At 41.9% G+C, this 12,492-nt stretch overlaps 1 protein-coding gene across 1 annotated transcript in view; it reads left to right on the top strand.

Moving 5' to 3' along the window:
- LOC145416068 (hemicentin-1-like) overlaps positions 1 to 10,579 on the top strand; it is an 86,827-nt gene extending 76,248 nt beyond the window's left edge. Inside the window, exons 3-6 of the mRNA XM_080285162.1 lie at positions 2,822 to 2,982; positions 6,615 to 6,825; positions 9,466 to 9,762; positions 10,457 to 10,579. Of these exons, the coding sequence (XP_080141288.1) occupies positions 2,822 to 2,982; positions 6,615 to 6,825; positions 9,466 to 9,762; positions 10,457 to 10,572 (785 nt within the window). The 3' untranslated portion in view covers positions 10,573 to 10,579. The remainder of the gene's footprint in view (positions 1 to 2,821; positions 2,983 to 6,614; positions 6,826 to 9,465; positions 9,763 to 10,456) is intronic.
- Positions 10,580 to 12,492: the final 1,913 nt, after the last annotated feature.

The raw sequence follows: 12,492 nt of genomic DNA, 5'->3' as shown, positions 1-12,492 counted from the left end.
ACTAGAAAGACAGAACTCTTTGGTCATACTTTCTCCTCCAGTTCCACCATGGATGACTCTGGTCCTGTTTCTCCACCTCTTCTTTCCTCTCACTTCATCATGACTGGCATTAAAAAATCTTTGGTCGATGTACCTTCTGCCCTCGCAGGCTTCAAAACTAACAAGGCCTTTCTGTTGTTCTTAACAATTGTGTCTCTGTGCTTTCACATTGCCTAGGTAAAATCTTTTACCTTTATCAGTCGACTGGTACCTTTACTACTTCTTAAGTTTGCTCTCATTAAGCCTGTTCCAAAGAGGGATGACCGTTCCCAGTCCTTTAACTATCGCCTAATTACTTTAACTTCGTGTATTTCTAAAGACTTTTAAATATATTCTTAACACTAAACATGAAACAATTTTCTTATCAAAAGCTTTCCAACTGCCAGTGTAGGTTCTGTCAGGGATGCTCTAGGCGATCTTACCTTCCTTTCAGACTTTTGATTTTCCCCATTTTGGGATTTTGGAGAAAAACGAAAACTTCTATCTGCACCATGATCTCTAGCTTCCTTTCTGGTTGTTCTATAGCTGCTGCTGAAGACAGTCACCGATCTTCTCTTGGCGCTATGAATAGCAGTATTCCTCTGGGTTCTGCCCTTTCACCAAGTCCTTTCCATTTATCAGTGACCTCTAAGCTGTACATCTAACCCTACCCACTCATACATTGAACACTCCACGCTCCATTTTCCTTTTGCTTCTCACAGCGTTCAACTCAGCAGTTACTTCAACAAACTCAGAATGAGGCTATGAGATGCCTAATTGGTGACTTGGCTCATGTCTCTGATTGGGGTAAAAGTTGGTTTTAATGCATCAGAACTCAGTTCCTTCATATTTCAACTCGCCAAAATCTTTCATAAGAATAACTGTTAGCATTTAACAATATCCAACTCAATTATGCAACATTTCTGAGCATACTTAGGATTTCATTCTCTTGGGATTTATCTTGGAAACATCATATGACCTTGCTTGCAAAATCTGCTTCCAAGAGATTAGGTGTGCGAAGCTAACTCTGTCTTCTTTAACCTTGGACGGCTGTTGATTTTATGCAGAGGTTTTTGTTGATTTTATGCAGAGGTTTTATTCGCCCCTGCTTATAGTACAACTGTCTTGTGTATTGGGGGTGGGTCGGTCGCAACATACAGCTCTTCTGAACATGGTGGAGTCAAAGGCTTTTCTTATAAACATTCCTCCTCTTATTGACTCCTTTCAACCTCTCTTCGCCGAGCTTTGCACCTTTATCTCTTTTTTTATCTCTGCTTTACTGATCATTGCTCTTCTGAGTTGTCTATGCTCACAACACCCATTTAGTAGCAAACTCTCACATCTTTTCTGTCCATCTCTCGAAAGAAAGAGTTGACTGATATTCTTAGTCCTTCATATATGCAGTAGGCCAGCTCTGGAAGTGTCTTCCTCTGTCCGTATTTCCTTCTGCATATGATCCCCAGTCTCTTAAACGCTATGTGTCCAGTCATCTCCAAATGAGTGGATCTTTAATTCAACTCTATTATTATTTCTTGGAGGACACAATCTTGCAAACTTCTGCCCTTTAGTTCCCCCCTTTCCTGCTTTTTAAAAAATCTGTTCGTGTAAATTTTTGTATATGTTTCCAGCAAACACTTCATTCCAGTCGTCACTGCACTTAATCATCTCTGCAAACGCTCATGAATACCAGATGCCATCCCATTCTTTTTACCGCAACACAGGATTCTTTACTTGTGGCTACTTGGAATCATGTGTCAGTAAAAACAATAAAACGAAAACTTTAAGCAAAGCAGAGGTTGTTTCTAACACTGATGGTACTTCAACGGTTGGTTTTATGATGGCCTTGGCCACGCACGTGTAAGTACGGTATAGGCATTCTCATTCTCCTGAACATCTAACACCCACGACAATCATTAAAAAGAAAAAAAAATCTGCTCTTGATCTTTCGTCTTAGTGCTACACTCTTCTCCATAGATTCTCCACAGATAAAATTACAGAGAAAAGGAACACAGTTTGTCTTTCGCCCTTTCTCTCTACCCCCTCCCCCCTCCCGTGTAAAAAAAATCAACTTCCTTCATGTCAGGTTTCTCCTTTCTTCCCATATTTCCTTTAACAACACAATATCACACTCTATCTCTAGTCTGTCAGACAACGCAGTACAGCAGGAAATAGTGAAGGAGACAGTGCTATTCAGTACTGCCTGCTTATTCATTAACACCACGAAGAGTATTTGAGGCTAATCCTGCCACTTTTCCTCCCCCAAATTCCTCTCAGCAACTAACAAACACACTCAACATGGTGGTTCATATAAAGTTCCTCTTCCACTCTGTAGAGTGAGTTCTTACTTTTCTGGTGACGGCTCAGTAATTGTTATCAACACCCTCCTTCCATGTTTTATTAATTTCTTATATCCACTGCCACACTCACGCGTAACAAATTGACTGAGATGTCACCACAACACATAGGGTACCGCTGGATGAATTTCTAGTGGAACGGTATTTACGAACTACCCGTAAGTTGTGGTAATTGCAATCCCAGGCCCATCTGAAGTGTGAACCAAGTGGACTGCAGGTTTTAGTTGCCATCCTTTTGATGTCCACCATCCTCTTCTCTGGGGATAGGGAGATGAAGCACCTTGTATTTCTTACAAACATGAGTTAGGTAAGATTAGCACAAACCAGACATCTGCTTCTGAGTTTTCATGAGTGTAATGATTTTCTCCCAACCTTCCCAGACTTTAGAAAAAAGAGGTTTTCTACATCGGGTACTAATTTTTTTTTTTTCCTTTTCTCTTCCATCACAGACAGGTCAGTATGGAAGGACATACTGAAGGAAGCCCCACCCATCCAGTACTCCACCCTGAGCGGCCCGTCCTTCACCAACACCACAGAGACCACAGTCACGGTTGTGTCTGGTACCACCGCCATGCTGCCGTGTGGTATTAGGAACCTGCATAACTACACCGTGAGTTGACACACGCTATTTGGCCAGCAGTTAAAAATGTTGGGGAATGGATCAGAACTATTGAAACACAAAGGTTGGCATTAAGAGACTTAGAGATAGATAGACAGAGGGATAGAGAGACTAGCAGACAGATATCACATAGACAAAGATAGACAGGTAGGCATAGAAAGAGTGCGTGTGTGTGTGTGTGTGTGTGTGTGTGTGTGTGTGTGTGTGTGTGTGTGTGTGTGTGTGTGTGTGTGTGTGTGTGTTTCATTAACTATATGGCTATAAACTCAGAGAAATTTAGAGTCTTAATAACTTAAACAGTGAATTATGTTTTTGGCTTTAAGAGGATCACATGCATAGTGAGTTGAACTACGAGAAATATGCAAAATTTATTAGAAAAGCGGTAGGTATTCGTGGAACTAATAGAGAACCTTTGAGGACGAGAAGGTTCTCCCTAAGCTGATCATTACTATCCTGTGGTACTGATATTGAAGTAGAAAGCAGAATAACTAGAGTCGTGTTAAAATTATACCTACACATTGAATTCCGAGACATATTGCAGCAACAACATCATGTTCATATGAAACGTGAACCCTGTGTACTGCAGGGTGAGTTGAAGGGACGTTGTTAAAACCAGGCAGTGTAACAGTGTAACAGTGTCAGTGGTACAGCGTGAAGAAGTCCCTTTCCAGCACCGTGACGTCTTATAAAACTTATTTTGATGTCTCAAGACGATTTATTCAAAATAAGAGAGCCGCAAGATGTAAAATAGTTAAATACCGGTAGTACGGTTGTATCCAATGCATCCGTTTTGAAAATTCTTCAGACATAAATTACAGTGTCAGGACACAGGCAAACTATATTTTAAACAAGTTATACTTTTGAAAGGGATTGTTTCCTGGCTTCGAAATGAAATTTGGCAAATAGCAGTTAGGTATTAAGTAGGTGTGTACTGTAGAAGGCCAGTCCATTATCATAATTATATCACACTCTCACCACTTCACCTCTACAGGTCCTTTTGTGAACTGAAAAAGGAAATCAATAAGCATGTTCGAGAAGAGAGTGTAGAGTCGCCATTGTAGTGGATGGGTTACTGATGATTGTTTCAAGGTCTTTCTGCATTAGAGTTCCCTACCACACTTAAGCCCTTCAGTCTGATATGTATTTCCCACAGTATTCCTGAAATCATTACATGATTTTATGTAACATCAGCAAACGTATTTGAGCTGGAAAGGTTATATACATCATTAATAAATCCTTCGATGTTTAATTCAGATGCATTAAAGAACGCCATCAAAATAAATGCCGACACTCTTGTATAAGTTGGGCGGTACCGTTACCTGGGGTAAACACTAAAACTAATGAAAGATCATGAAAACGAAAAAAAAAAAAATGCATTACGACTGAACGGAAAGTTTCTGGTAAACACAGAGGCATCATGGAAAGTAGATTGCCAGGATGTGCGAAACAAAAAGTATATAACGAATATAATCCCAGCTATGACGTTCGGCTGACACCTGGAAACTGACAAAATCGATGGTAAACAAACTAATCCGTTCTCAAAGAGCAATGGAAACAGTGTTGGGAATATCTTTTAGAGACTGGAAGAGATCAACTTGGGTGAGACAGTAGCCTAAAGCCAAGGACATTATACAGGTTATAAAAGAAGAGAAATGGAGGTGGGCAGGTCATGTAGCAAGAATAAGAGGTAACCGATGGAGCAAGAGGCTGACTGACTGGACTCCAAGAGATTGCAAGGGTAGTTGAAAAATGCCAGTCAGGAGGTGGAGAGATGAGATACAGGAGCTTGCAAGCTAAACCTTGCAGAGACTGACTCAGTCAAGGAATTCCTGGAGAAAATTGGGGAGGCCTTTGTTCAGCAGTGGACTTGCAATGGATGATGATGATGATGATGATGATGATGATATCCTACACATCTGAATCTAAAAACTGGAGATTAAAAAAAAAGTCACTGAATAGCGGAGAATGAGCAGAAATGACACCCTCGGACTGAAATGATTCCTGTAAGTGCTCCTCGCTAACTTTTAAAATCTGACTGACGTCGTTTATTTATCTTATTCTTTCTGCACCAGATGATCTTGCTTAACTTAGGAAAGTCCTATTGAACAGGCGGGGTATATTATTACTTCATCTAACGCCTGCAGTTCGAAAAGTCTCTCAAAAGATGAATAAAAGTTGTCACGAGGGGACGAGAATTAAAGCAAAAAGGCATCCCCAAGCTCTGTAGGTTAACAACGCACTGTAACTCGTTCTCTCTCAGTTAAAACATGTAGCAGTAACTCATTTATGTATAACAGGAATTATTAAGACGAAACAAATCTCAAGAATTATAAACTGCAGATGCTTCATCATCGTCATCAACCTAACCCCATTAACAGTTATAAAATTAAAGGTGGGAAAGATTCAGCAACACCCACACACACACACACACACACACACACACACACACACACACACACACACACACCCACACCCACACACACACCCACCCACACATCAACTTACCCCACATAGTGATTCGCTCAACCTTTCACCATTTAAGCCTCAAGTCCAGGACGATGACCCCACCCTCTCTCTCTCTCTCTCTCTCTCTCTCTCTCTCTCTCTCTCTCTCTCTCTCTCTCTCTCTCTCTCTCTCTCTCTCTCTCTCTCTCTCTCTCTCTCTCTCTCTCTCTCTCTCTCTCAACAATCAACACTCACTCTCCTGTACAGGTGTCGTCAGTGGGCAGGCGTGGGGCGTGGTGTTAGACTCGAGACTATTAAATTAATAACCTAAATCTTGGAACGCTAAGCACTGCACCACCAATAACTCTCCATAACATACAGGTGTTGTGGTGCCACGGTAAGTATAACCGTTTCTTGACCGCCAGACCCAGAATGCAAATTTTAAATATTAAGTTCATGGCAACCATGTGTGAGAAGTGCTTCATCTGACCACCATTAACCTTTCCTTCATACAGGTGTCATGGGTACGACAATAATTGACCCCTGGAGGTAGTGGTCTGGTGGTTTAAGGAGCCTCCTGTTGTCTGAAATGACCCATGTTCAATCTCAATGTGGGACAGGGAGCAATTCGATTATACGAATTCTAAAATTGAATTTACTGACCCATCGATGTCATAAAATTATTCCCGCTAATATCAATATATCAGTCCAGAATAAGACAGCTCTAGCATGTATTCAGTATGGACCGTGGGTATTAACGCCGAAATGCTAACATGCGAAAGTGTGTTGTATGTCGAAGACTGCTGGACCAAATGGAACTGACTCTCAAGCCTAAAAAATTCGCCTACACCTCAGACACAAGGATGGAATCAGTCGAGAACGCTAAGCATTTCACCAGTCTTAAACTTTCTTTCAACCAAGTGTCATGGGTGCAGGGGCGGGACATTCGCCTCCTGACCACCAAGTCCGTCACCTACACTCCACACACAAGGTTGGAGCCAGCCAAGAACGCTAAGCAACTTACCACCATTTACTTTCTTTTCATACAGGTGTTGTGGGTGCGGGGGAGGGACATTTGCATCCAAACCACAAAGTCTGTCACCAACATCTCAGACGCCAGGTTCCAGCCGGTCAGTAACGCTAAGTAGTTCACCATCATCAACCTTCCCTTCATACAGGTGTCGTGGGCACGGGGGCGGGACATTCGCCTCCTGACCACCAAGTCCGTCACGTACACCTCAGACGCCAGGTTCGTGTCGGTCAACCCAGCGGGAGGGCAGCAGTGGATTCTGAAGATACACTACGTGAGGAAGACCGACGCGGGCTCCTATCTGTGTCAGGTCTCCACCACCCCGCCCATCACACACACCGTCAACCTCACTGTGCAAGGTGACTAATTCTTGTTCACTTTAACTTGGCGTAAAATGGCCACCTCTCCATTTCGAATCCCGAGTTGTAGCAATAGATTAACAATAGAACATGATGCTAGCCACGAAAACGTACTAGGGAAAGGATGTAAAGCCACAGTATTGTCTTATCCTGCCAGTGCGGTACGGAAGTAGTCTGTAAAATGACAAAAAATCTCTATCATATTAATATGAATAAACTATAACATTCTGAACGAATATCGCAAGATCACCCTTTGAAAAGTTATTTCCGAGCTGAGTAAAGTCGTCTGGAGATAGCCAGAATATGACGAAAATGGTGGGAGGGGGTGTAATTGAAGCGACAGAATTAAGTCCTCGATCACTAGATTCCAACACAGGAAGTGGTAAAATGTGTCTGCTGTTAGGGTGAAAACGGCTACGGATTTTGTTTCTATTCCTTTCACTATCAACGCCTGGTGTAAGCTTATGGGAATCGACTGGTAGTAAAAACGAAGACATATGAAAAATATTAGAGGTAGTTTGGGTAGTACCATAGTATAGGGTAGTACCATAATTCGACAACATTAATGTCTCAGCCAATGGAAGCGTTTTTTATTTTCATTTAGTTTAACGCCATACCAGTGAAGATAACAAGCTTTACAGATGTATTAGGCCTCTGATCAGTACATTCGCAGAAATGTAAATGTGTTTCTCCTCCAGAATGGGGTCTTCAACTCATCCTTGCCAACCATGTAATTAGTTTTACTATTTCTAGCTGCTCTAGGGGCACCCTTATCTGTTTTTTAGCATTCCAATCTCCCCACCTCTTGGTGTAGTCAATTTTAGAAAAGCTCCATCTCGTGGGCCGTCATAGCCAAAGTATTTCGTTTTGCTGGGTGCCAGCCCAAGTTGAAATACAGTGAAATGAATGTGTAGATGAGGCAGCAAGGGCAACAGCTACCCATGATGCCTCAATCAGACATCTTCCCTACACAGATTACTTCCCTGTGATTAAAGCTGTTGTCTGGACCTCCTGGCAACATGCATGGGATACACTTCCTGTTCCAAGCAAGCTCCGGGAGGTGACGGCTTTAGTTAGTCGATGGGTCTGTACAGTCATGCCCAGTCACTGGGAAGTTGCCGTGACCCGCCTAAAGATCGACCATTTACGCATGATGCATTGCTATCTCCTGAAGGGAATTTCCCCTCCTTATTGTGAAGACTGTCTGGTCCCACTGACTGTGTGGCATCTATTCTTTGAGTGTAACAGTCTAGGCGCTAGGCGATGCCCTCCGTTGACATCTTTCCAGGTTTAGAACGGGAGATGGGTCTTACCTTTTCTCCTCAATCCTTTTAGAGGAGACGTGTACATGTATGACGTTTGTTGAGGAAGCAGGTTTCCTTAATCAGCTTTTGTTATTATGTGTAGTTTTAACTTTCGTTTTTCTAAGCATAGTTTTATGGAATACCCCTGACGTATTATTTGAATTTTAATGTGTGATGACTCTTTATCTGTCATGATTTTATATATAAATACATATAACTGTAAGAGTGGATATTGTCCTAAAATAATAACTCAATTTTCCTAAACCGAGTCCTCATCTACAATAATAGAAAAGTATGTTATTAGTCTGACCCCAGGCTCATCTGAAACGTAAACCCGGTGGACTGCAGGCTAAATTGCCTTCTCATGCAGTCCACCGTTCACCTTTTGGGGGATAAGTAAGTAGCTAAGGGACGTTTGTACAGTCAGGTAATGGAGTCGCCAAATTATATCCATTCCATCACATGAAAGCGTCCCTCTCGAGCACCAACAAACTATGTAACAGGCAGTTATGGTTGCATTATGGCCACAAAGCTGGGTTAACACTAATGAGCACATTTGGTGCCCGGGGCCAAAGCAATAATAATTACAATACAGAGGCCGTGCTTTAGCGGATAACGATGTCATACTCGATTTGGGAGCAAACACACATTAACCTGTCTGTTTGGTGGAACGAAGTGACTAGTCAGTGATCTCTTGTTACACTACCATGATCTTTTTAGTGTAATGAACCAATCAATCAGTCAGTCAATCAATCCAGAAGCGAGTATAGCATCATTACCCACTGAAACATGGCAGCAGAGCTGAATAAGAGTGTTTGGAGGCAGCACCGAAAAAAAAAAAAAAGGTCCCTAATCACTTCGTTCCACCAAACAGACAGGTAAATGTGTGTCTGCTCCCAAATCGAGTATGACATCGTTATCCGCTGAAGCACGGCCTCTGTATTGTAATTATTATTGTTTTGGCCCCGGGCACCAAATGTGCTCATTAGTATTAACCCAGCTTTGTGGCCATAATGCAACCATAACTGCCTGTTACATAGTTTGTTGGTGCTCGAGAGGGACGCTTTCATGTGATGGAATGGATATAACCAGGCGACTCCATTACCTGGCTATAAAAAACGTCCCTTAGCTACTTCCTTATCCTCCAAAAGGAGGACGGTAGACTCCAAGAGAAGGCAAATTAATTCTGCAGTCCACCGGGTTTACGTTTCAGACGAGTCTGGGGTCACACTAATAACATACTTTTGTATTGTGGTAGATGAGAATTCGGTTTAGGAAAATTGAGTTTTTATTTTAGGACAATATCCACTCTTACAGCATTTCTTTCCATTAATAGAAGCTGTAGCGACATTGCAGCCGAGCAGAGAGGTGTACGTGCAGTCTGGGAGTCGCCTGGAAGTGGTGTGCCAAGTCCAGGGATGTCCACCTCCAGCCTTCCTCGCCTGGAGCAGAGAAGGCCAACTCGTTGGCACCCCAAAGGCCCACGAGTTCCAGGTCAACGATAACAATGTGACCACGCCTGTGTCTCGACTGTCCCTGGCTCGATCCCAGGCTACACCCACAGACTCTGGCACCTACACGTGCACTTCCACCTGTACACAGCCACTGAATGTTACAGTGCACGTGTTAAAAGGTGAGAGTTTATAAGGTAATCCAATATTTTTGCTACCAACAGCCCACTTCATTCACCAAAAGAAAGAACTCAAGCAGCTAAGGAAAATGTAGAATGCATCTATTCATGGCGACTCTAAGATTCACTACACGTGAGACGACTTTGATTTAATTCATTTCCTTCATTCATTTCTTTAGAACACAAAACATTTACTCAGAGAGAGAGAGAGATAGATAGAGAGAGAGAGAGAGAGAGAGAGAGAGAGAGAGAGAGAGAGTCGTCTGCAAGCATAATCCATTACTGTACTAAGTACAATTCATGGGGACTCCAGTCTTTAATATAATAATATTCTTGAATAAATGTGTGATGACACCAAACCCTTTCAAACATGATATTTGAAAATATATTCATTGCATTTATTAATCCCATCAATACATTCAAGTTCTTATTATCTGTTTGTTTTTTCCTTATCACCAGTTGAACTATTAACGTTCGGGAAACCGTCTCTCGAGGAAAAGCTTAATAATGATAATTTCTAACTACCTCACCACGGAAAGCTGCCCATTTTTAATAAATCTAATCGACTGAATAGCAAAAATAAAATAGGAAAGCTTCTCTGTAAAGACAAGGCTATGACCTCAATCATTTTTACTATATTCTGGAAGCCTTCAAAGTGTATTTCCTACCCTGCCCACACTGCATGACAAAATTTCAGGTGAGGAACTGGCCGCCATGCAGCACCACAACACCTCCTGCCCACTAAGCCTGTCCACCAGCCTGGCCTGTTCCTTAATAGTCTCCGCCACCCTACTGCTGCTCACTAGGTCCTAGACGGAGCCTCCTTCAGTCAAGCAAGCGTGGAGCTGCCCTGTCTCTGTCATACCGTGTCCTAGCACCGTCCACCTTTTAGGCAGGGAGAAGCAGGGAGAAGCATGGAATGGGAAGGTTAAGGTTGTTAAATACAGGTGAGGAATTCTTTACTGTCTGAGCAAATAGACAGACTGACAGGAATGAGTACTAAGAAGAAATAAAGAAAGGGAGCGCTGACTGCATTACTTTAATACCAAAGATGTGCAGTTTCTTCCTCTGCATTCAGAGAGAGCATGGAGACTGCATACCCAGTTCTGTGATATTTATGATGATTTCTTTGAAATTCATTTGCCGTCACTTCCCGGTTTCTGAAATTCTTATTTTTGGGAGGGGGGCTTATTTCCCCAAAGATTCACTGGGAGGTTCATGCTCCCTAAAAATGGCATTAGGAATGGGAGTTCAATGTAAGCCATGTATGCCCTTCTTTCACAGTTTCTGGGAATTTTTTATTTGGTGAGGGGGCTGGCACAGATAAGTCATAATTGGAATATTGTTAACAATGGAAAACCTTCCCAGTAACCAGACGAACTCACCAGGAAAGATTAATTCAAATCCATCAAATAGCCTAGGAATGAAGAACACACACACACACACACACACACACACACACACACACACACACACACACACACACACACACACACACACACACACACACACACCGCTCGCTGGTGCAGTGGTAACGTTCCCGCTTGCCAACTGGTGGACGGGAGTTCGCGCCTCGCTCAGGTTGCGAAAAGTTTCACTGACGAAGTCGGTGGTTACTGTCCCCCTTGAGCAAGGGGACGGGTGTGTGCGTGTGTGAAGGTCACAGCCTTGCCCTTAGATCGGTCTATATGAGCTCTCAGCTCCCTTCCGGGAGGGTAAAAGCTGTCGATCACGACCATCAAGTGATCCTGACCGATCCGGTGAATCCGGTGAATTACACACACACACAGGATTAATCTAGCACAATGGTAAAGAGAGGGATGCATAAAATGGTACCATATGCTATGCTAGATTGTTAATAATAATAATAATAATAATAATAATAATAATAACTAATAATAATAATAATAATAATAATAATAACATGATAATAATAATGTTAGTAATAACAATCTTTATTCATCGCAGGCAGTATCTGAACACAACTCCTTGATCTAGTATCTTAATATATAGATAGATAGATAGATAGTTAGATGGATTTAGTTAGATGGATTTAGAAATTATCTTGCTGATGTTCCATGGCAGTCTTTCTTCTCTAGTGATCCCAATTCTACTCAGTCCCACATTTGTGACTTAATACTAGCTGGTATGGATTTATTCATACCAAGTCAACAATTCACTAAAAGAGCAAACTCTCCAAAATGGTTTGATGGCAATTGTGCCAGAGCAACAGCCCAAAAGTCATTAGCATATAACTCTTACTTAAAATCAAAAACACCTGAATCACTCTCCCAATTTAAAATTGCTAGAAATCATGCAAAAGCTGTATTAAATCTATCTAAATCAAACTTTCTTCAAAAGCAAGAATCAAAACTACTTAACAACCCTAATGACAATAGAATATTCTGGTCAACTCTTAATTCTTTCAATAATAACTTTAACAAGTCATCTTCCATTCCCCCACTAAAATCTTCAGATGGCAATATTACAAATGACCCACGTGGGAAAGCAGATATCTTTGCTAGTACCTTTGCAAGAAACTCTACCATAGATGATACCAGCCAGAATGTCTCAGTACTGGAACTTGATTCTCCCGAAATTGCCCCACTTAAAATACAGACAAGATTTGTAAAATCCATCCTAGACAATTTACCTACCAACAAAGCTCCAGGTCCAGATGGAATTCCGCCAATTGTTTTGAAAAAGTGTTCCCCTGAACTTGCCTCTGTCCTA

Source organism: Coenobita brevimanus, chromosome 104 (genome assembly GCF_032717465.1).
Source record: "Coenobita brevimanus isolate Jiangsu-jjx chromosome 104, ASM3271746v2, whole genome shotgun sequence".
NCBI classification, from domain to species: domain Eukaryota; kingdom Metazoa; phylum Arthropoda; class Malacostraca; order Decapoda; family Coenobitidae; genus Coenobita; species Coenobita brevimanus.
The sequence above is the reverse complement of the archived record's forward strand: the minus strand, read 5'-3'. Positions and strand labels throughout refer to the sequence as shown.